The sequence below is a fragment of the Prionailurus viverrinus genome, chromosome B2 (assembly GCF_022837055.1).
Source record: "Prionailurus viverrinus isolate Anna chromosome B2, UM_Priviv_1.0, whole genome shotgun sequence".
Taxonomy (NCBI): domain Eukaryota; kingdom Metazoa; phylum Chordata; class Mammalia; order Carnivora; family Felidae; genus Prionailurus; species Prionailurus viverrinus.
Genome location: NC_062565.1, coordinates 15,429,323 through 15,449,390, shown reverse-complemented (window position 1 = coordinate 15,449,390; position 20,068 = coordinate 15,429,323). Strand labels below are relative to the sequence as shown.

At 48.1% G+C, this 20,068-nt stretch overlaps 1 protein-coding gene across 8 annotated transcripts in view; it reads left to right on the top strand.

Annotated features, from left to right (window-relative positions):
* Nucleotides 1-20,068, top strand: part of PHACTR1 (phosphatase and actin regulator 1) — a 307,440-nt gene that overhangs the window by 201,595 nt on the left and 85,777 nt on the right. For all 8 annotated transcript variants that reach the window (XR_007152213.1, XM_047859034.1, XM_047859038.1 and 5 more), the window contains exon 4: nt 18,466-18,633. Coding sequence is in view for 7 of the 8 variants with exons in the window: in XM_047859034.1 (XP_047714990.1) it covers nt 18,466-18,633 (168 nt within the window). In the remaining variant the exon portion in view is untranslated. The remainder of the gene's footprint in view (nt 1-18,465; nt 18,634-20,068) is intronic.

Genomic DNA, 20,068 nt, shown 5'->3' with positions numbered 1-20,068 from the left:
CCGACGGTTCTGGAGAGAAAAGAGAATTTTGTAGACCGCTCCGAAGCTCTCAGTATTATATCAGCAGAGAGAAATCAAGCTCCCTTTTTCTCACCATTGGAACTAAACCACGGGATGCTGTGAAAAAAATGATGTGGCTGCAGGAATGATGCGGGTCACTGGTTGGGAGCCTGTGGGTGTTCGAATACACACAGCTGGGGTGAAGTTAATTGCGGAGGCCCTTTCGGACACTAGGGGTTCCCAAGACAAATGTTAAAAACCTACAGGCATCTAGAATTTCCTTAACAGATTTTTTTTTTTTTTTTTTACTGACAGTCTCTCTGGCCACAATAAAAGAAGTCAAAGTGGCAAAAATTAGAAAATACGGCCATACACCTAAGATATTTCAAATGATAATATTGACAGTAATACAGATGCTCTGTGAATGTATCCACAGGTGTTTGCCAGTGAATAAATACTGTGTGTCTTTTGCTTATTGAATGACTGTCTTTAAATATAAATGTATGCAGTGGTCTTATATTAAGTATTCTTTATTTTTATTTTTTAACAGCTTTGCTTTTTTTTTAAATTTGTTAATGTTTATTTTTGAGAGAAAGAGAGACACAGAATGCATGTGGGGGAGGGGCAGAGAGAGAGGGAGACACAGAATGGGAAGCAGGCTCCGGGCTCTGAGCTGTCAGCACAGAGCCCGACGCGGGGCTCGAACTCACAGGCCGCGAGATCGTGACCTGAGCTGAAGTTGGATGCTTCACCGACTGAGCCACCCAGGCGCCCCAAAGAGCTTTGCTGTTTTTAATTAGGTTTTTCTCCTTCTCCCTCCCCCAGCCTACTCTCTCTCCCCTCCCCTCCCCTCCTGTCCTCTCCTTCCTTTGCCTCTTTCCCTTCCTCTCTCCCCGTTAAGACTCTTGGTGAAATGACAAACTCTCATCGTCCAGTCTTGATACAGGAATCACCAGTAATTGTTTCAAGTCTTATCACTGTTTGAAGCTGGTGTTAGGCGGTGGGCCAGATTATTAACGCACATATTCTCCTCTAAAGAGGGATTCTGGGGCGCCTGGGTGGCTCAGTCGGTTAAGCATCTGACTTCAGCTCAGGTCTTGATCTCATGGTTCATGAGTTCGAGCCCCACATCGGGCCCTGTGCTGACAGCTCAGAGCCTGGAGCCTGCTTCAGATTCTGTGTCTCCCTCTCTCTCTGCCCCTCTCCCACTTAGGCAAATGCGAACGCTCTCTCTCTCAAGAATAAATAAAGAACGAAAGAAAATTTTTTTAATGCCTGCTCAGATCCGGTCAAATGACCCCCTTCCCCTCCCTCCTACCTTCCCGCAGCCCTTCTCTCTCTTCCCGTTAACCTTCAGGAATACTCAACCGAATATATTTAACCGCTTATTGTTCCCATCACACCCGATAACCGGGTTAGGGTAAGCACTGCCCAAGAAACTTCCGACGTAACCAAAGACGCCATGGGTCGTTGCAGCCAAAGCCTCGTTTTCTAGAGACAGAAATGGTGGTTGAGGCCGGGGCCTCAGATGGTTTTCCCGTTTGCTTCGTTGTGTGCGCTCAGTAGCTGCTAGTGGAGGAAAGGACCGGTTCAGCCTCCACTTGTCGGCACAGCTTCCCCACTCGGCCTGTGCGTTGTCACTGTCTGTGCTCCTCTGTTGAGTTGTTGGCTGCCTTTCCTTGCTAGCGTGGACGCTCCAGGAGAACACGGACCTCAGAGGCTTACCGCCAGGCCCCCCAGCCTCCGATAGTGCTTGAGAGAGACAAGGCTCGCAAACGCATTTATCGTTTGGATGAAGGGAAGAGGAGAAGAGAGGGACTAAAACTAGAAATCCGGTTGCACACAGAACACACAGATGCTTGTATCTGCTCCGGGTTTTTTCCGATGGGAAGCATCCATTTGTGTCACCGCGGATGTTAATCTTGTTACCTCGTGTCATATCAGCTGTGAGGGACGTGGGCTCTGTCGTCAGATTGCTGGTCCCACTCCAGTTCCACTCCTGACTAGCTGTGCAACCTCAGTCGCATTGCTTACCTTTTCTGGGCTTCTGTCTGAATTGGACGAAGACCGTGGGGATGATGTTGTGGCAGCAAGGATTACGGAAGGTGGCACCCGGACGTTGGTTTGCGAGGCACGTTGGGGCGTGACAGAGCGCCCCAGACTGAGTGGCTTATGCAACAGAGACGTGCTTTCTCACGGACCTGGAGACTGGAAGTCTGAGATCGTGACGTCAGCAGGATTGATTTCTGGAGTGGTCTCTCTGCTTGGCTTGTGGATGACTGCCTTGGCACATGGCCCTTCCTCTTGCTCACACGCTCCTGGTGTCCCTTCCTCTTCACAGAAGGACGCCAGCCCTGTTGGATTAGGGCCCCACCCTTGGGACCTCATTTAACCTTCATTATCTCCTTAAAGGCCCTTTCTCCAAATACAGTCACATTGACCGCTTGGGCTTTGGCATGAATTTCGGAGGTGGGGGAGGGGATCCAGTCCAGTCCACAACAACCTGTAGAATAAGCCGTCATCCCATAAATGCTCAAGAAGTGTTAGCGTACCATCATGAGGGGTCGTCATCATCCTTTATAGGTTCTGAGACCCTTTACGTGCCGCACCCTCAGTCGGCAGGCGCAAGGGTTATTAGGAAGGAACATCCCTGCCCCCTCTTACCTAGAGGTGCGGGGTCCGCCAACCCCTGCTACGGTGTGGGGGCACTGACACGAGACCGCCCGGCCCCTCTCTCATGCCTCCGCTTAGGGTTTCCTGTTCTCCTCCCCTCTCTAGGACATCACTCACCTTGCGGTAGCTGGGAGCCCGGTGGGTAGAACGCATAAGACTCTATCGCCGTGACCCGAGGGAACAGCAAGTGGCAAAGGGACTCTACTCGTTTTCCAAGTCGTGTGTTTCCAAGAGGCATTTCCTGGACTTGGAGCAAGCATCCCATGTTGCCTGGCTGGGTGATGCCTCGTGCTGCCTCCTGTGTTAGCTCACGGCACTCGCGGGCCACCTGGCAGTGCGATGGGGTCCTCTGGGGAGGCACGGGCCCCGACAGTGGCCTGTTGGTTTGTAAATGACCGTGTGGGCCCATCGGGCCGCGCAGAGCCCACGAGGGCCAGCCTCTGTCCACACCGCGGCTACGCTCTGTCTGCGTGAGCTTGCTGATAACGGAGAGCCGTTTGTCCTTAGTTAGGTCGCTTTCCTCTTCCACCTTCTTTACGCTATTGATTTTTGCTTAATAACACCCCACTTGTCCGTAGAAAGTGTACAGGTAACCCGTGGGGACGTGAGATTTATCAAGACGCGGGCAGGGTGGACTCAGAATCGATGAGGTTTTATTACCCTTGACGGTTCTCCTCAGAATCCTTTGCATTTTGCTTAGCGGGTTAAAAATCCCAAACTGGTGCATAAAAAGTCAAATCTGGCAAAACGAGAGCTGGGTGGAAGAAGGAAAAGTATCTCAAATGCCTACAGGAGTGACGTCAGGAATCCTTCATTTATTTTTTTTTTAATCTTGATTTATTTTTGAGAGAGAGAGAGAGAGACAGAGCATGAGCAGGGCGAGGGGCAGAGAGAGAGGGAGACCCAGAATCCGAAGCAGGATCCAGGCTCTGGGCTGTCAGCACAGAGCCCGACGCGGGGCTCGAACTCACGGACCGCGAGATCGTGACCTGAGCCCAAACCAAGAGCCAGATACTTAACCAACTAAGCCCCCCTAGGTGTCCCTACGTAGTAGGTTGTTTGGTTGTTTTTGTTTGGTTGGTTTTTTTTTTTTAGTGTTTTTTATTTCTTTTTGGAAGACTGCAAGCGGGGGGAAGGGCGGAGCGTCTGAAGCGGGCTCTGTGGTGACAACAGCAAACCCGACATGGGGCCGGGAGTCACGAACCGTGAGGTCATGACCTCAGCCGAAGTCCGGCGCTCAACCAACTGAACCACCCAGGCGCCCCCGACCTAAAAGTTTAAAATCAGAGAAAATGGTTTATTCTCTGGGTATATAGAGGCCACGTGAGAAGGCAGGACACTTGGAAAACTACATAAAAAGATAATTTTTAGTTGTTAACCATGGTGTGGTAGGGATGTGAAATCATACATTCTTTTCCTCCCATTTTCCAAAATTTCCACAATATGGATGCAGCAGGTTGAGGGGGAACACAAGGTAAGCAATTAGAGGAGTGATTACCATTCCACTCACGGTGAAAAGTAATCTACAGTTTGATAGCTCATTTTTTAAAATGTTTATTTATTCTCGGGAGAGAGAGAGAGCACGCATGAGCATGGGAGGGGCAGAGAGAGGGACACGAATCCAAAACAGGCTCCAGGCTCCAGGCTCCGAGTTGTCAGCACAGACCCCGACGCGAGGCTCAAACTCACAAACTGTGGGATCATGACCTGAGCTGAGGTCGGACATTTAACTGACTGAGCCACCCAGGTGCCCCGGCATATAGTGGCTTTTAAGTGTTAAAGAGAAACATATCCTGACAACAGTGAACGGTTTGGCCGTTAGTAAAATGGTGATGATATTTCTCTGACTTAGGAAGGATCTCAGGAGGTCACCTGGTGTCCCTAGTGTTACTTTTCCAAAATAAAGATGAAGCAGTGGAGGCCACTTATTACCTTGTGGAAGGGTACACGGCCAGTGGGCGTGCACTCTTAAAACCCCCGCTAAGACAGTGTGTCCTCCGTTTGGAATTTACAGGAACACCGAAAAACTTTGTTGTGACATGTTGCCAGTTGGTAGTCAGACGATCTGAGTAAGTCGTGCTGTTAGCGCCATTGAAAATAATCTCTGCAAAGAAACATAATGCGGGATTTAAAGAATGTTAGGGTCGGGACACCTGGGTGGCTCAGTCGGTAAGCATCCACCTTCAGCTCAGGTCATGACCCCACAGTTTAGGAGTTCAAGCCCCCGCGCCGGGCGCTGTGCTGACAGCTTAGAGACTGGAGCCTGCTTTGGATTCTGTGTTTCCTTCTCTCTGTGTCCCTCCCCCGCGCTCACTCTCTCTCTCTCTCTCTCTCTCTCTCTCTCAAAAAAAAAAAAAAAATTAAAATTAAAGAATGTTACAGTTAATAGTGGCGATTGTAGTGGATTTTCCCGGGAAACCTCAGTCCTCCCTCAGGGTCACCCTCTCCGTACAGGATGGGCGTGGGATGTATATGGCAGTTGTCAGGGGGGCAGGACAGGGAAGGGAGACCACGTCTCTGCTGTGGCATGATACATCGCGCCTGCATGGGACACACATCCACACCCTAAGGGGGAACGGGACACCAGAATGTGCAAGCAGGGAGCTCAGACCACGGCAGCTCTCCTGGGAGTCTCCACGGGGATCCCGCCGAGACCCCGGGAAGGAGAGGGCCCCCCAAGGAGAGGAAGGGAGAACGGGGGGGGGGGCACGTCAGCAGAACGGACTGGGGGCATCTCTGCTGCCCACTGTATGCTGGGAATTAGAGATAACATTTCCCAGCACATAACAGAGTGCCCCGAAGTGTGCTCTCTTCCTTCACTGAGTGAGAGCGACATCGTGGAAGGTGTTATTTTTCATTATAAGCACAAACAGAAGCTCCCTGAAATGGACAACTCTTTTATGCAAGAGGCTGCGTTTTCCCTTGTCTGGCATTCCGGAGAGAGAGAGAGAGAGAGAGAGAGAGAGAGAGAGAGAGAGAGAGACGCCTGATATTTACATTAAAAGGTCCTCGTGTTTTAAAAATAAAAATAAAAATTCTCCAGCGGATCAGAGGAGACCAAACTGTAGTAGGCTCAGCCCTTCTTAAGTCCCGTGTTTCTCTGGGAACCCGGGTGCCTGTGCTTCCCAAGTCGGAGTTTGTGGGAACCGCTTTTCACAGCCTCTGCCAGGCACCGTTAATGTGTCACATCCTGAGATGTTCCCCGTGCCTCTTGTGGAAGTGGCATCTTCCGAGAGCTGTGTGCAGAGTAGCGGTGTGGACATCAAAGGAGGGTTTACCTTCAGTATCAGCGACATCTAATTGCCCTCCCAGCACCTCCGAGCCCAGTACAGAGGAGTTTGCCCTAGCAGTTGGAAAGTGGTTTAAACGATAAAGAGAATGCGCAGAAGTTGTGATCAAAATTCTCTTAAGTAATAAGGTTCTTTCCAAAAAAAAAAAAAGTCACCGTCCCAAGCCAGAAAACTACGGAAATTATTATTACAGCCATGAGCAACCATCCCCAGTACATGTATTCCTCCTTCGTGTGCTTGTTGATTACCTGTTATACTGCAGGTGCCATTCTGGGCACCGGGAATACTAAGGAGGGTCAAGCCAGACTCCCCTGGCTGACAGAACCCACAGTCCTGGGAGTAGGGTTCAGGCAGTCAGCAGTCAGGGCAAGTACAGGATGTCTGGGGGGGGAAGCATCACCCACCCACGTCTGGAGACTTAGGGAGGGCATCTTGGAAGGAGGGGTATCGCAGAGGAAACCTGCAGTGTGATGAGATTTATCCTAGGGAAGCTGGATGGGTAAGGGGAATGTCAGAAGGGGAGGAACTAGCCCCCGAGGAGACACCGAGCTGGGGAAAAGGGAGGGAGACAGAGTGTGTGTCCAGCACGTCTGTAAGATGAGGGGGCGTTGGGGCAGATCGTGCAGACAGGAAAATGATATTCATTGTTTGTGCTTTATCCTGAGAGCAGTGAGGGGCTTTGGAAGGGTTTGCTGCATGATCGGATTTGCAGCCTCATCGCTCTGCCTATAGGGAACCAGAACTTGGAGGGAGCCCAAGACATGAGTCAGGGTGGCCAGATAGCGAATGTTGCCGGGATCCAGTGACCTGATTGCGGGGGTGGGCAGAAATGGGAGTGGCTGGGGGAGAGGACAGACTGAAGAATTAGAGGAGATGGAGTCAGGAGGGTCCTGATTTCGGAGAGTGAAGGAGAGGGGGTAACCGTGGCAGCTACTCAGGATTCTGTGCTGGACAGAATCTGCGAGCAGATACAGGGACCATTCGCCGAGCTGGGGACCCAAGACCCAGGGAGCTTAAGACACAGAATATTGCCGTGGTTTGACCACACTGGGTGTGAGATACCCAAATGTCTAAATAGACTACTAAATATACAGATTGGAAAGCTCACGAGAGAGATCTGGGTTGGAAATGCAGGTTTGGAATAGTCGTATAAATAAATGGTCGTTAAGTCATGTGAGTTGACGATAGCTCTGGAAGAAGTTGGAGTAGGGGGACATAAATGGTCCTGATAGAAAGCCCCATGGAACCCCCAACATTAAATCATCTAGGAGTAAAGCAAAAATGGCCTGGGGTTAAGGAAGACCCTCAAAGACTGACTGAGAAGTGGACAGAAAAATAGGAAGTAAACCAGAAATGTGTATCAGTATGGAAGCCAAGACAAGGGGCAGTGGTTTGGGGGAAAATGGTCTGAAGTGTCGAATACAGACATGCCAACTAACACAGGGTCCAAGAAGTGTCCTTTTGATTATTTTTATGCTGTTTAATTGTAGGCTTTTAAATGACCTGTGAAGCCAATACGCGACCAACAGGGTGAACATTAAAATGCTTCTGTTTTCCGTTAACAAAAACTTAAGGGGGTGAAGTGATAAGCAAAATCAGACCAATGGTCTTTGTGTGTTTTGTCCTCTATGGTATTCCTAATGCCTTGAGCAATGCTTGGCATTTCTTGGTGCTTATTTAATACTTTTTGCATGAATGAGTGAGTGAGTGAATGAATCTCCCATTATAAAGCCCAGTGGCAGGACAGCTCTGAGGCTGGTTAATTCAGCAGTTCAATAACATGGCTAAGGGATGCCATCATCAGGCTGTGACGCTTTGTGGTAACAACATGGCTGCACTAATTCCAGCATCACGTAGAGACACAGCGTCCGGAGGAAAGAGTGAGTGAATCAAGGGGCCCCCCGGGTGGCTCGGTTGGTTAAGCGTCCGACTCTTGGTTTTGGCTCAGGTCACGACATCATGGTTCTTGAGTTTGTGGCCTGTATCGAGCTCCATGCTGCCTGCATGGAAACTGCTTTAGGTTCTCTCTCTCCCTCTCTGCCCCTCCTCAGCTCACTCACTCACTCACTCTCTCTCTTTCTCTCTCTCAAAATAAGTAAACAAAATTTAAGAAAAAAGAAAAGAAAGCCCTTCCTGATTTGCCTAGGACTTGCGTAGATGTAGACAAGTAAGCATTCAGCCTCGATCCCCATGTAAATATCTGCAAACCAGCAACACTCAGCTGGGAGATCCACCCCCAGGATCCTGGTCCCAGCTCTCTCGTCTTCTGGGTATACAAGGCACAGGGAAACTTTTCATCTCCCAGGACTCTGCTTTCAGAATGCAACCCCAGGACCCTGACTGTTCCATCCCCTCCGGCAACTCTCAGTTTGTTCTCTGTGTTGAAGAGTCTCTTATGGTTTGCCTCCCTCTGTTCTTATTTTTCCTTCCCTTCCCCTCTGTTCATCTGTTTTTTCTCAAATTCCACGTGAGTGAAATCCTATGATATCAGTCTTTCTCTGACTTATTTCACTTAGCATAATCCCCTCACGTTCCATCCACATCATGGCAAATGGCAGGATTTCATTCTTTTTCATCACTGAGTAGTGCTCCATTCTCTCTCTCTCTTTCTCTCTCTCTCTCTTTCATTTGGGCTCTTTCCATGCTTTGGCTGTTATTGATAGCACTGCTATAAACATTGGGGTGCATGGGCCCCTCCAAATCAGAATTTTTGTATCCTTTGGATAAATACCTAGTGCTGTTGCTGGGTTGTAGGGTAGTTCTATTTTTAGTTTTTGGAGGAACCTCCATACTGTTCTCCAGAGTGGCTGCACCAGCTTACATTCCCACCAGCAGTGCAAGAGGATTCCCCTTTCTCCTTGCCCAAATCTCTTGTTTTCTGTGTTGTTAGTTCTAGCCATTCTGACTGGTGTGAGGTGGTATCTCATCGTGGTTTTGATTTGGATTTCCCTGGTGATAGGTGATGTTGAGCATCTTTTCATGGGTTGTTAGCCATCTGGATGTCTTGTTTGGAAAAGTGTCTGTTCACGTCTTCTGCCCATTTCTTCACTGGGTTGTTTGTTTTTTGGGTGTTGAGTTTGGTAAGCTCTTCTTCTTAGATGGCTGCCTTGCCCCAGTTGCCTTCCCTTCACTGGAGCCTAGACTCCCCCTAGTGCCACCGGGAGAGCTGAGATTCCGTTGTGAGGTTTTAGGACTTCTCCGAAGGCCGTGCCCACCTCTGTAGCTCTTGGCTGCCGGTCCCAGGGCTCCTGCCATCCACACGTGCCCCAGAGCATGTCTTCACTCGCCAGCCCTCTCTTAATTTCTCTGAAGGAAATATTACCCATCAAACTGACCACTTCCTGCCATCTGGACCAGGTTAGCAACATCATTTTACCTTCCTAGTTCTGGAAATGGGCTCACTTTTGCATATTCATTAGGGCCATTATGGTGATTTTCAAGTGGGTTACGAGCAGTGCAGTTCAGTTGACTTTTCAGCCATAACAGAAATGTTTGTCATCATCTATCCTGGCCACCGAAGCAGCCTCCGGCCTCGCATGGTTATTGAGCACTTCAAGTGTGGCTGGTCTGACTGAGGGGAATTGCATTTTTGATTTTATTGAGTTTTAACTAACTAAAAGTAGCCGCATGTGGCCACGGGGTGCCCTTTTGGAGAACCGAGCTAGAGAAACAGAGCTACTTAGATCTAGAAGCCGCTCTCATTTCCCTCCCCAGCTCTAGTCATTGAGGATTTTTTTTAAATCTCAGCTTCTGGTTCCCACCTGGCCTGCTCCAGTAACCATGCAAGGCCTTTGCACGGCGCGGCATGATTCTGTGAGAGTCACGTGATTGTATAATAGCATAGGAGAGAAACGGTGACATCCCATTCATTTTATATTCAATCCCTGCCCCAGTTGCTTTTTTTTTTTTTTTTGGTATCCAAATGCTCAGGAAGAGCAAGATGGTAAATCCCCTTCCAGCTACAAACCTTGGGGCCCGAGTCGTTGTTTGGAAATAGTGGTCGGAGCCATGGTACTTCATCAGGATAGATGATGTAAGAACGAGTGGGCTTCGGCATGAAGATGGGGGGAGAGGCAGAGTTATACCCAGTACAGATATAAGAAACAGCTCTGGGTGGGGAGACACCACAGCAATGACGCAACCATGCATTTGCTGTCCCGGCCAGCAACTGAGAATCCACATGAGCGATAGTTGGTTGACCATCAGGTCCAGTTCAGGCAGGAAACACCGATAAATCTGACAGAAAACAGCTACAGAGAAGTGCAGCCCAAACAGGCTCCCCAAGGTCTGTGCCACTTTTGTGACAGGAAGTCATTGCACCTCATGTATTCAATGGTTTAGGCAAAGGCCTCTTAATCATTTTAAAACAGGATATCAAGTGCAGACCAGTAGCAACAACACAAAAGCGAGGTGGTTCTCCAAGCGCAAAAGCATGCGCCGCTCCATTCCATGTATGAAATTGTCCAGAGTATCACAGAACCAACTAGATTCTGAGATTGGAATACGTCGTGTACAGATTTGCAAGGTGATAGGTTCAAAAGGACTCTGCGTTACGAAGATGCTTGTGTCAGACAAAGGAGCCTCATGGCTTTTGCAAAATTGTTCCTCTGTATAAGCTGGCCAGAATAATCCAAAGACTTCTAGCTGTAAGCAGAGATAAAGTAGGAGATTCTTGCAAATTCCTAAAATACAGGTTCCCCGATCCTACAGACTCCTGAAGTGTTTGTCTTAAGTCCTGGTGATACACAGAGGCTTTTAAACACACACGCTCAAAATGACTGGTCCATGGTGGAAAAGAAAACCCACCAGAAGAGAGAGAGAAGAGACTCTAGGGTTTTTGTTTTGGCAAAGAAGAGGTTCAAGCCTTTTTAAATGCTCAGGAATCCAGTGCATTCGTTCCCAAACAGGCAGCGTTTAATAGGAATGTATTTCTTGCTGTGTATGTTTAAAGTTCTACAAAATGTTATCTGTAGCACCGTTTAGTTAAATTACAGCTATTCCCTGAACTCAGGCAAACTGAAGAAAATAATCTCCAGCGAAAGTTGACAAATGCCAGGGGAGCCATTTCTGACTTCTTAGGTTTAAGGCTTTTAACCTTTCAATAAAACCCTTAGATAAATTATTTCTTAGCTGACTGTTGCTTGGCAGATCCTCTGACCAGGAGAGCAGCTAGTGGCTTTGATTTGCAATGATCTAAAAGGCTATTGGGATTAACGGAAGCTTTGCCAAAAGCCTCTATGTTGTTCTAAAGTGAAACCTTTGTGGGTTTCAAAACAACGGCTCTACCCCCTTCGTGGGTGGATTTTTCCCTACTCTAGTGGAAAAAAAATTATCAATGTCAAAAAAAAAAAAAAAAGATGTTGACGAAGTCTGTGGTTCGTGGCTTATTAATATTAGGTCCACCACCCGAGAAACACTTCTTGGAAAAGCGCCTTCACGTTGAACTCATCAGCCACTCAGTGCAGGTGCCTTTTTGGGTCAAAGAGCACGTCTGGGGAGCTAGAATGAGGACGTGGCATAGACTGAACAATAGCTCTGGTCTCAAAGGGGAAAAAACAGGAAATGCTTGCATTAGGCTCCTCGTACGTACGTGTCTTCACAAAGGTAATGATTTGCTGTAATGTACGTAGCTTCGCTTTTGGGGTTTGCTTTAGTGACAGCCCTTGGGGACCACCGGTACATGAAAATGTGTTTGAATTTTCACAAGCTGCATGTATAGGTTCTACAAGTTTGCCTTAGCAACAGTGATGCCGTTTACTGTTCCTCCTGTTTCCAGCCTGAAATTGCTACATGATGCTTCTCTTACGCTGTCATTTTTCTTTCCCCTTGACGCCTAAACGTAGTCACCATTTCATGATGTCATCCACTTTTATTCTCTATTGTATGTCCTTCACCGTAACAGAATTGGAATTCTAACTATGACATCTACATGACTTATTTATAAAGGATTGCTGCGGTGTTCTTTTGCCATCCTTAAGGAACTAAAATTTCCAAATAAGTCGTTTTAAATGAGATCACACGGTCTCACCACTTACTAGCTCATCACCTACCAATTACGGGACTCTACACAAGTCACTGAAACCATCTGGCGTTCGCTTTCCTTTATACAGCGAAGATAATCTTGGAACCAACCCCCTAGAATTGTTTTAGGTATACATTAAGTGAACAAGTACCTGGATCATAATAAATTCCCAAAATATTATTTAAGGGGCTGTTATTATATACATTTAATGTGGAAACTGAAATGGAAAATGGTTTGCTGGTTAGGCTTATTTGCAAGTTTTGGGGAGAACTTGTTCTCATTTCTTACAACCGCCCTACACATAGCGCTTTGGTCTGGAAGGACGCTGGGCACCAACACAGTAGTCCTTTTTTGTTTTCGAGGGACAGAAACTGAAGTCCCAGACGCTGAGTCACTTGTGGCAAGCTAGCGATGACAAAAACAAGAACGTGGCGCCCCCCACGCTCAGAGTCTGGCTCCTTTGCATGATACCTGCTGCTCCCCTCTTCCCGCCCAGCCCTCCTGAGATTGAGTTAGGAGTGCTCACAGTGCATTGCTGTTTGCCGACATACGGACAGCATGCTTTATAACACCATCCTTCCTGTCACCTTCCTATTTATCTGTCTATCTGCCTACCTACCTACCTAACCTACCTACCTACCTAAGATAGAAAAGCCTTCTCTTCCCTTGAGACTCCAGACTCTTCTCAGGTTCTGCAGGGTCCGATATTAGGACTCTTGATAAAGGCTCGTGTAGAGGAGGTCATTAACGGGCCTGACAACTTTCTACTCACGCCCTCCCCGCAAGCCTAGACCTCACATCAGCCCACCAAGGAGAAAAAGTCCGATCAACGCTGGCCCAAGGTGGCCAGGGAACAATGCAGAGTAAAGCCCCCAGTGCTCACCTTTGGGGTAGGTTCACTCCCCCTAGTGGAGAAACAGGGACCTAGCTATGAGCTCACTGCAGAGAAGAAAGGGTAAGAAGCCAGGCAGGAAAAAAAAAAAAAAAAAAGAGGGCTTAGGAGAAATCAACGCATTCATAAGAAACCAGAAGTGCGAGGAAGGGGTTCTTCCCTCCAACAAAAACTATTATTTTTTTATTTAATGTAACAAGGCACCACGCGATTGGTGGTGTGTGTGTGTTTACAAATGTAAGCACCTTTACAGAAAAGAAGTTAATGATCACTAAACTCTCCTTCTTGTCTTGCCAAGTTTACACCAGAACTTTGCCACCCTGCATCCGTATTTCATTTTGATTTTCTCCCGAGCCACGTGTACAAGCTGTCCTCCGTTCCTGCTTCTGTGCTTGACATTATTTCAGACCCATTTTTTAAAAAATGTTTACTTTTTGAGAGAGAGAGAGAGAGAGTGCTCAGGGGAAGGGCAGAGAGAGACACACACACAGAATCCGAAGCAGGCTTCAGGCTCCGAGCTGTCAGCACAGAGCCCGACACGGGGCTGGAACCCACAAACTGCAAGATCACGACCTGAGCCGAAGTCAGTGGCTTAACCGACTGCACCATCCAGGTGTCCCCAGGCCCATTTTTTAATGTCTGGGCATCACCCACATGGTCATTTCATTTGCGTTTCTTTCCTTCCCAGCAAGTATCTGCATCTCACAAGTGGCCTGTGGAACACTTCCGTTTGTTTGTACAAACACTCTTCGTTCTTGGAAGAGTCGGTCTTTTATTAGCCGTGTTTGGCTCATGTTTCTCCACGACACTGCTCTTTTTCTTACATTTGGTGTATAGCTTTTTATTTTGCAGATTGAAAATCAAAAAGTTTTGTGAGTCAGTCAAAAGCTCTCCATCTGGCTTCCCTCTTACACACTCTGAATAAATCAATGCGTGTGCATATTTATTTCTACTATTCTAGTTTTGAAGTTTTCTTTTTTTGATCCATGTGAAATGTGTTGCCACAATGGTTCCGTGTATAGGTATAAAGCAATTCTTTATTAAGTATGCTCCGTGCCTAGCATGGAACCCAGCACAGGACTTGAACTCATGACCCAGAGATCAAGACCTGAGCTGAGATCACGAGTTGGACGCTTAACGGACTGAGCCACCCAGACGTCCTATAAAGCAATGTGTTTACACTCAGAGTCAACTATTATTTATTAAGTAAAGATAAGATGTCTTATCCAACTAGAAATACATTTTTAGAAATTTTGCTTAATGTTTATTTTTGAGAGAGAGAGACAGCATGAGCAGGGGAGGGGCAGAGAGAGAGAGGGAGACACAGAATCCGAAACAGGCTCCAGGCTCTGAGCTGTCAGCACGGAACCCAGTGCGGGGCTCAAACTCGTGGACGGCGAGATCATGACCTGAGCCGAAGTCGGATGCTTAACCGCCCCAAAAGCAAACAAAAAAACCCCACATTTTTTAATGCATCTTTTGAACCAGTCCCCTGGAAGACAACTTTTACGTACATCTTAGTTTCAGAACAGTAAAGAAAAATTCCACGTGAGAGGAAATCCTCCTGAAATCTGTGGCCTCCTGGGTTCTGAGCACAGGTCTTCTGTCTCCTTTCTGCCCTTCTTTTTCTTCATCTACTTCTCAGGGTTTGACTGCACCCTCGCTCCTTTTTCCCACCTCGGATGCTGGTTCCTCGGTGCACCTGCGTTTCTGCATTTCTTTGTGTTCTCTTTAGCAACTGACTCCACGCCTGGCTTATGGGAGGGGAGGCAGGGCGGGCTGTGGTAAAGCTCCAGGGCTTGGGGGTGGGGGGCGCAGACGGGGCAGGGGTTTCTAAAAGTACCATAAGGAGCTGAAAGCCAATTTCTGCCTTACAAGGTCGTGCTGAGCGTTTGCAGGGTCTGGTTTCTGCTGCGTGTTGTTAATTACAGACTCTCGACGGATGTTTGTCAACTGAATGAATGCATTCACTGACCCCTCTCCCTTCACTCTCCTTGATTTGGTGGTTAACCTGACTCTACCAGCACCTTCCTTTCTTAGGTCTCACAAGGGGAAGAGGAGAACACGGCTGGCACAGTTTCCGTGGCCAGTTCTGTACCTTAGACCCGCTGCTTTCTGTGTCTCATCTTTCAAGATTTATGACCTTGACTTGCACTCACGTCTGCCTCATTCTCTCTGCCACTTCTGTGACCTGATTTTCCCTTGTTAAATGTGTTCGCATCTGGCTCACATTTTAACTTTCCACTCTGCCTTACTGCTCTCCGCAGTCCCATATTGCTTTGTGACAAGTTCCTATTCATGATCCATGGTTAGACAATGCAGCCTCCTGCTTGCTTGTCCTCTTTGCGGTTTAAACCAACAGCCTCTCTTCCCCATTTGCCGCATAGACAGCATTTCCTGCCCTTGGGGCATCGTGACTAGGCGCTGTTGTCATTCCAGGCTCCTTTGCCTGTCTGATTCCTAACCTCCAATCGTCTCCAAGAGTGGAACCCTGACCACCAAAGCAGCTCCAGCATCCCCCAAGAACTTGCTAGACGTGCATACCCTCCATCCCACCCCAAACCTTCTGGCTCAGAAACTCTGGGGGGGGCGGAGTCTAGCCACCTGCTTTAGCCTGCCTCCAGAAAACCGCTGATGCCGGAGAAGCACCGCCTCGACCCCTCTGGTCTCATGTGCCCTCCACCTTCTCCCTGTTCACACTCCTCATTCTGGTAGGAAACTGCTGGGCACTTGTTGTGGGCCATTTTGAAGACCACTATTACAGATTGCATTTAAGAGGGAAAAAAAAAAGGAGCCTGGGGATTCATCTCTTACATATGACACCCAGTGCTCAGAAACTTCTTACTAGTCATGGCTCCGGAGGCAAAGGAAATAAAAGCAAAAGTGAACTTTTGGGAACTCATCAAGACAAAAAGCTTCTGCACAGCAAAGGAAACAATATTTTTCCTTTTTTTTTTTTTTTTTTTTTTTTTTTTTTAAGTAAGCTCCACACCTAGCATGGAGCCCAACATGGGGCTTGAACTCATGACCCTGAGATCAAAACCTGAGCTGAGATCAAAAGTCAGAGACATTCAACTGACTGAGCCACACAGGCGCCCCTACAAGAGGAGAATTCTAATGACAGAACAGACTTTATGCAGGGAGGTTTCTTCTTATCATAAAACACTAGAAATCCCTTTACGACCAGCCATAGGGAGATTGCTAAATAAATGCCAGTTTATTCATCCAGTATAATCAGCAAGATGATAATTATGCAAATTAGAATGCTTATAATAGTAAAAAAAAAAAAGGACAAAATCTGATGCATATTAAGATTACAACTATGAAAAATATGTACAGAAGAATAAACTGTATCTGTTAGGGTGGTGATACGATCAATGTCTTATTTCTATTTTCTCTATTTTTAATTTTTTTAGTGGAAATGCATATTTAGAAATTATGACAGTGGAAGTCCCAAGATCGTTCCCTCTCCAAAGTGGTTTGGGCCTTTGTGACTTAGCAAAGGTACCTTTAATCTATGGGGACCTAAAGTTTTGGAGAGTTGCTGTGTCCCAGGGAGTGCTTCTCCGTTAACCAGCCACGCCTCCAGCACTAAGCCCCCTGCCTTGATGAAACTGAGATTCAGAGAGTCTAAGGAACCCAGTTGTGTTGTGTCTTTTCCCCACTTCTGTTTCTATGGTTCTTTTTATCTGCTACAAAGGCACAGCAGTCATTTGAGTCCACTGTTGCCCCAAAGAAGCAGAACTTGGCAATAGCACTGAAACCCCTCCTCCTCCAGTTGTCATACCCAGGACTTTCATTACACTGGGAGCATCAGAAGTCCGAGTGGTTTCCTAGAGATGTGTTCAACCGAACGGCAGCTGCGTCACTCATTATTCCACCACCTGGGAACCCAAAGCAGTCCTACTTGCCACGGCATCAGTGTGAACATGCTACATTAAAGCGTGTTAAGGGGACTGGGGACCATCCCCTATGGGACAGCAATGCGTTAACTCACCCCCGCAGCCCTTCCCTCCTGAAGACTCTCGGTTCAGCTGTGTACTTCCCATGGCCTTGGCCTTACCGTCTGCACTGCTCTTCTCTCATTAATGAGGAGTAGCCATCATTTGTTAATTACAATGATACTAACTCCTCTACCATTCCGGGCATACAAAACGGCCAAATGAAAAAGAAAGGCGGTGGGGGCGGGGGGGGGGAAGCCCCACAGTCTTAAAGCATGTCGGTGCTTTATATCATCTGCTTTGGGTGATTTTTTGGTATCCTATGTTTTTCTACATTTATCCAAGATTCAGGTCAAATACCCTATGTCCTTGAACCGTATGCTGCTGAAACCTTTCTGTCTGTAGATTACGTTGTTGAATGTACATTTCATCAGGCCAATTCTAACCCGGGGGGAAGGGGGCAGGCAAGACTCCTTCACCACCGCATATTGTTGCGTATAAAAATCAAGCCTTGGGAGGAGCATGGCCAAAGAAAAGGATTTATTGATACAAGATTAACCTTGGAGTCACTTCGCTGTTTCATTTCTACAAGTAAATCATCTTTTTTGCAGTTGTAAGGCAGGTCATTGCTTTGCGGGTTTCTGTGTTTCTGACTAAGCATAACTTAACAGCCTTTCATCTGGATGTGTATTCATCTTACTGGAACAGCTTTCAGTCCTTTTTAAAAATTAATTTGACTTTAATGCCTAGTTATTTAGGACTCCCCTGGGCTAGGATGAAATCACGCTGGGGGAATTTTGATTTGACAAATGGCCATTGTGTGGGAGCCTTTGATCCTCAACCATGTGTTAACTGGCTGCCTGCCCCTTGCTTTGAGGGAGCTTAAAGCAAGATCAAAATCTGCTCACCCCCAAGGTGTGATCACTGGTGGACACTGGGAGAACTGGGGCACTTCCCAGCATCCTTAGGTCACTGCCGCCTTGTAGTTTGGTCTGAAGCCCTCTGAGTGGTCACCACTCTATCCCTTGTAAGGTTTGAAGAAGGTGGGACCCTCCCACCAGCCAGTGAGGAGTGGTCTCTATTGTCAGGAGGTGAGCCTGTGGGGGGAGCTTTGAGCCCTTCTGAACATTTATCTACCTGGAGAAATGGGGTGTCAGCAGGAGGAAAGAGAAAAAAAAAGGATGAATTTTGCTTAGAGCCTTAGAGAACCCATTCTTCTGGTATTGAGCGGTATAGAAAGCCCTTTGTTCCCTAAAGTAGGAATTCTTATTCCTGGTTTTCCAGTCTCTGAGCCCTGCTCAGGTTTTCCAGGCTTTCCAAAATTATGAAGAAAAGTATATTTTAATTCACTTGCATTAAAAAAAAAAAAAACAACATACTAAGTACGGTGATTATGGTTAGAAAGATGGAGAAGCACGCAGGCAATTTGCTAGAGGTCACCGGAAATTGCTGCCCTCGTGGTCAGATGCCAGAGGTCTAAAATTAAAATGAGGGCCTGCAAAGCAAGAGAACAAGTGTAGATTTTGCATCCTGCCCTTGGTAAAGATTGTTCAGAAACGTTTAGACTCAACTAGCAGATTCTAAATGTCGCCCTTCCCCGGGAGGCAGGCACTGTCTCACTGCGCAATCTCCTCCTCGCACTTGCAGACGGGGAGCTCTCCATATCCAATGAAGAGGATTCCCTGGAAAACGGACAGTCCCTGAGCTCCAGCCAGCTGTCTCTGCCTGCCCTGTCCGAAATGGAGCCGGTCCCGATGCCCAGGGATCCCTGCTCATACGAGGTGCTCCAACCTTCAGACATCATGGATGGGACAGGTAAGGCCCTTGGTAGAGTTGCAGAACAGGTCCCCAGCATGTGGCGTTAGGGGCCTGTAGCCTGGCCGGACTTGGGGTTCTGTTTTGAGCCACCTTGAGCATAAGAATCTCCTGGAGGTGAGGACGGAACGGCCCCATCAGGACATATTTACGCTTACTGTCCGTCCTATGGTTTTTCAAAACCTTTTTTGTAATCGTAATCCCTCCCCAAAAGACATCCCCTTTGTGATACGGAGGATTTAAAACGTCAGTGGTTTGTTTCTAACGCTCGTTTCCGTTAAGCTCAGCGAAGGAATCCTATACTCGGGCACGGTTCCTACCTAGGTCACGTTTGTAAAGCCCTAGCACGGCCTTTAATCCCCGGCTCGGTATACAGCCCAGCTACTGACTGTATTACCATACACAGTCAATGTGTTAATTGGCTGTTCGATTGTATGCAATTGACTGGTTAACTCGCTTGCTGCTGACAATGATGTTTGGTACCATTGACTGTCACTCGTTCTGTGGTCCAAAGCCCTCTGAGTGGTCAGTACCTCCTCCCTGAGAAGGTTTGCAGAAGGTGAGACCCTCCCGGCAGCCAGTGAGGACTGTTCTCAGGAGGCGAGCCTGGCGGAGGGACCTCTTGGAATCTCCAGAGTGTGGCTACGAAGGCCATATCCTTTTTCCACAGCACAGGCGAAGTCTGCCATCAGCACAGCTCCGATGGGAGCAAGAGAGAGCTGGTGTCCCAGAGTCCACGCCAGGCTTCACCTTGGGACCTGCTGAGTCATGGCTCCATCGGTGTGTCCGATGCTGACAATAATGGCGTCCCTTGCGAGAGGGGGGCAACCGGGGGCTTGTGAGGGTCACTTGCAGGGCTGTGATGCGGCAGGGGACACTGAGTCACATTCCCCCCAGGCTGAGGAGAGCTTTCCAACTGTAGCAGTGATTGTGTCTCTGATCCAGCCTTCCCGGTGACATGGGAATCACACAGAGTTGACTGTTACAGGGCCATCTGTCATCTCACTGAAATCAGAGTTTCGGTCTCACTGGCCAGGCTGCCATCACGGGATGAAGGCCCCGTGCTAACCCCCCGGGACAGCTCTTAACTGGAGCCAGTCGGGGTCTCCCGTGGCGGAAAGGAAGAGTGACGCCCGATGCGGAGCAAAGAGAAAGAGGGAAAACCAAGTAAGAAGGCCACAGTTCTGGCAAGTGAGAGGAGAGAGGAAGCGGGGAGACAGAAAGGCGTTGCCTTGGTGCAGTCTCTGCCTCATCGAGGTTCAGGGGAGCCCCTAAAACTGCAAGGTGCCTACAAGGCTCCGGAGTCGGGGGGAGCAGCCGCCCCAGGCCTGTGGGGACGCCTGGCCTGGCGTCAGCCTCTAGGCTGTCTTCGTTCCTTGGCGTCCCACACGCCGGGAGACCCAGTGGGCAAAAACCAGACCCCAGCATCGACTCT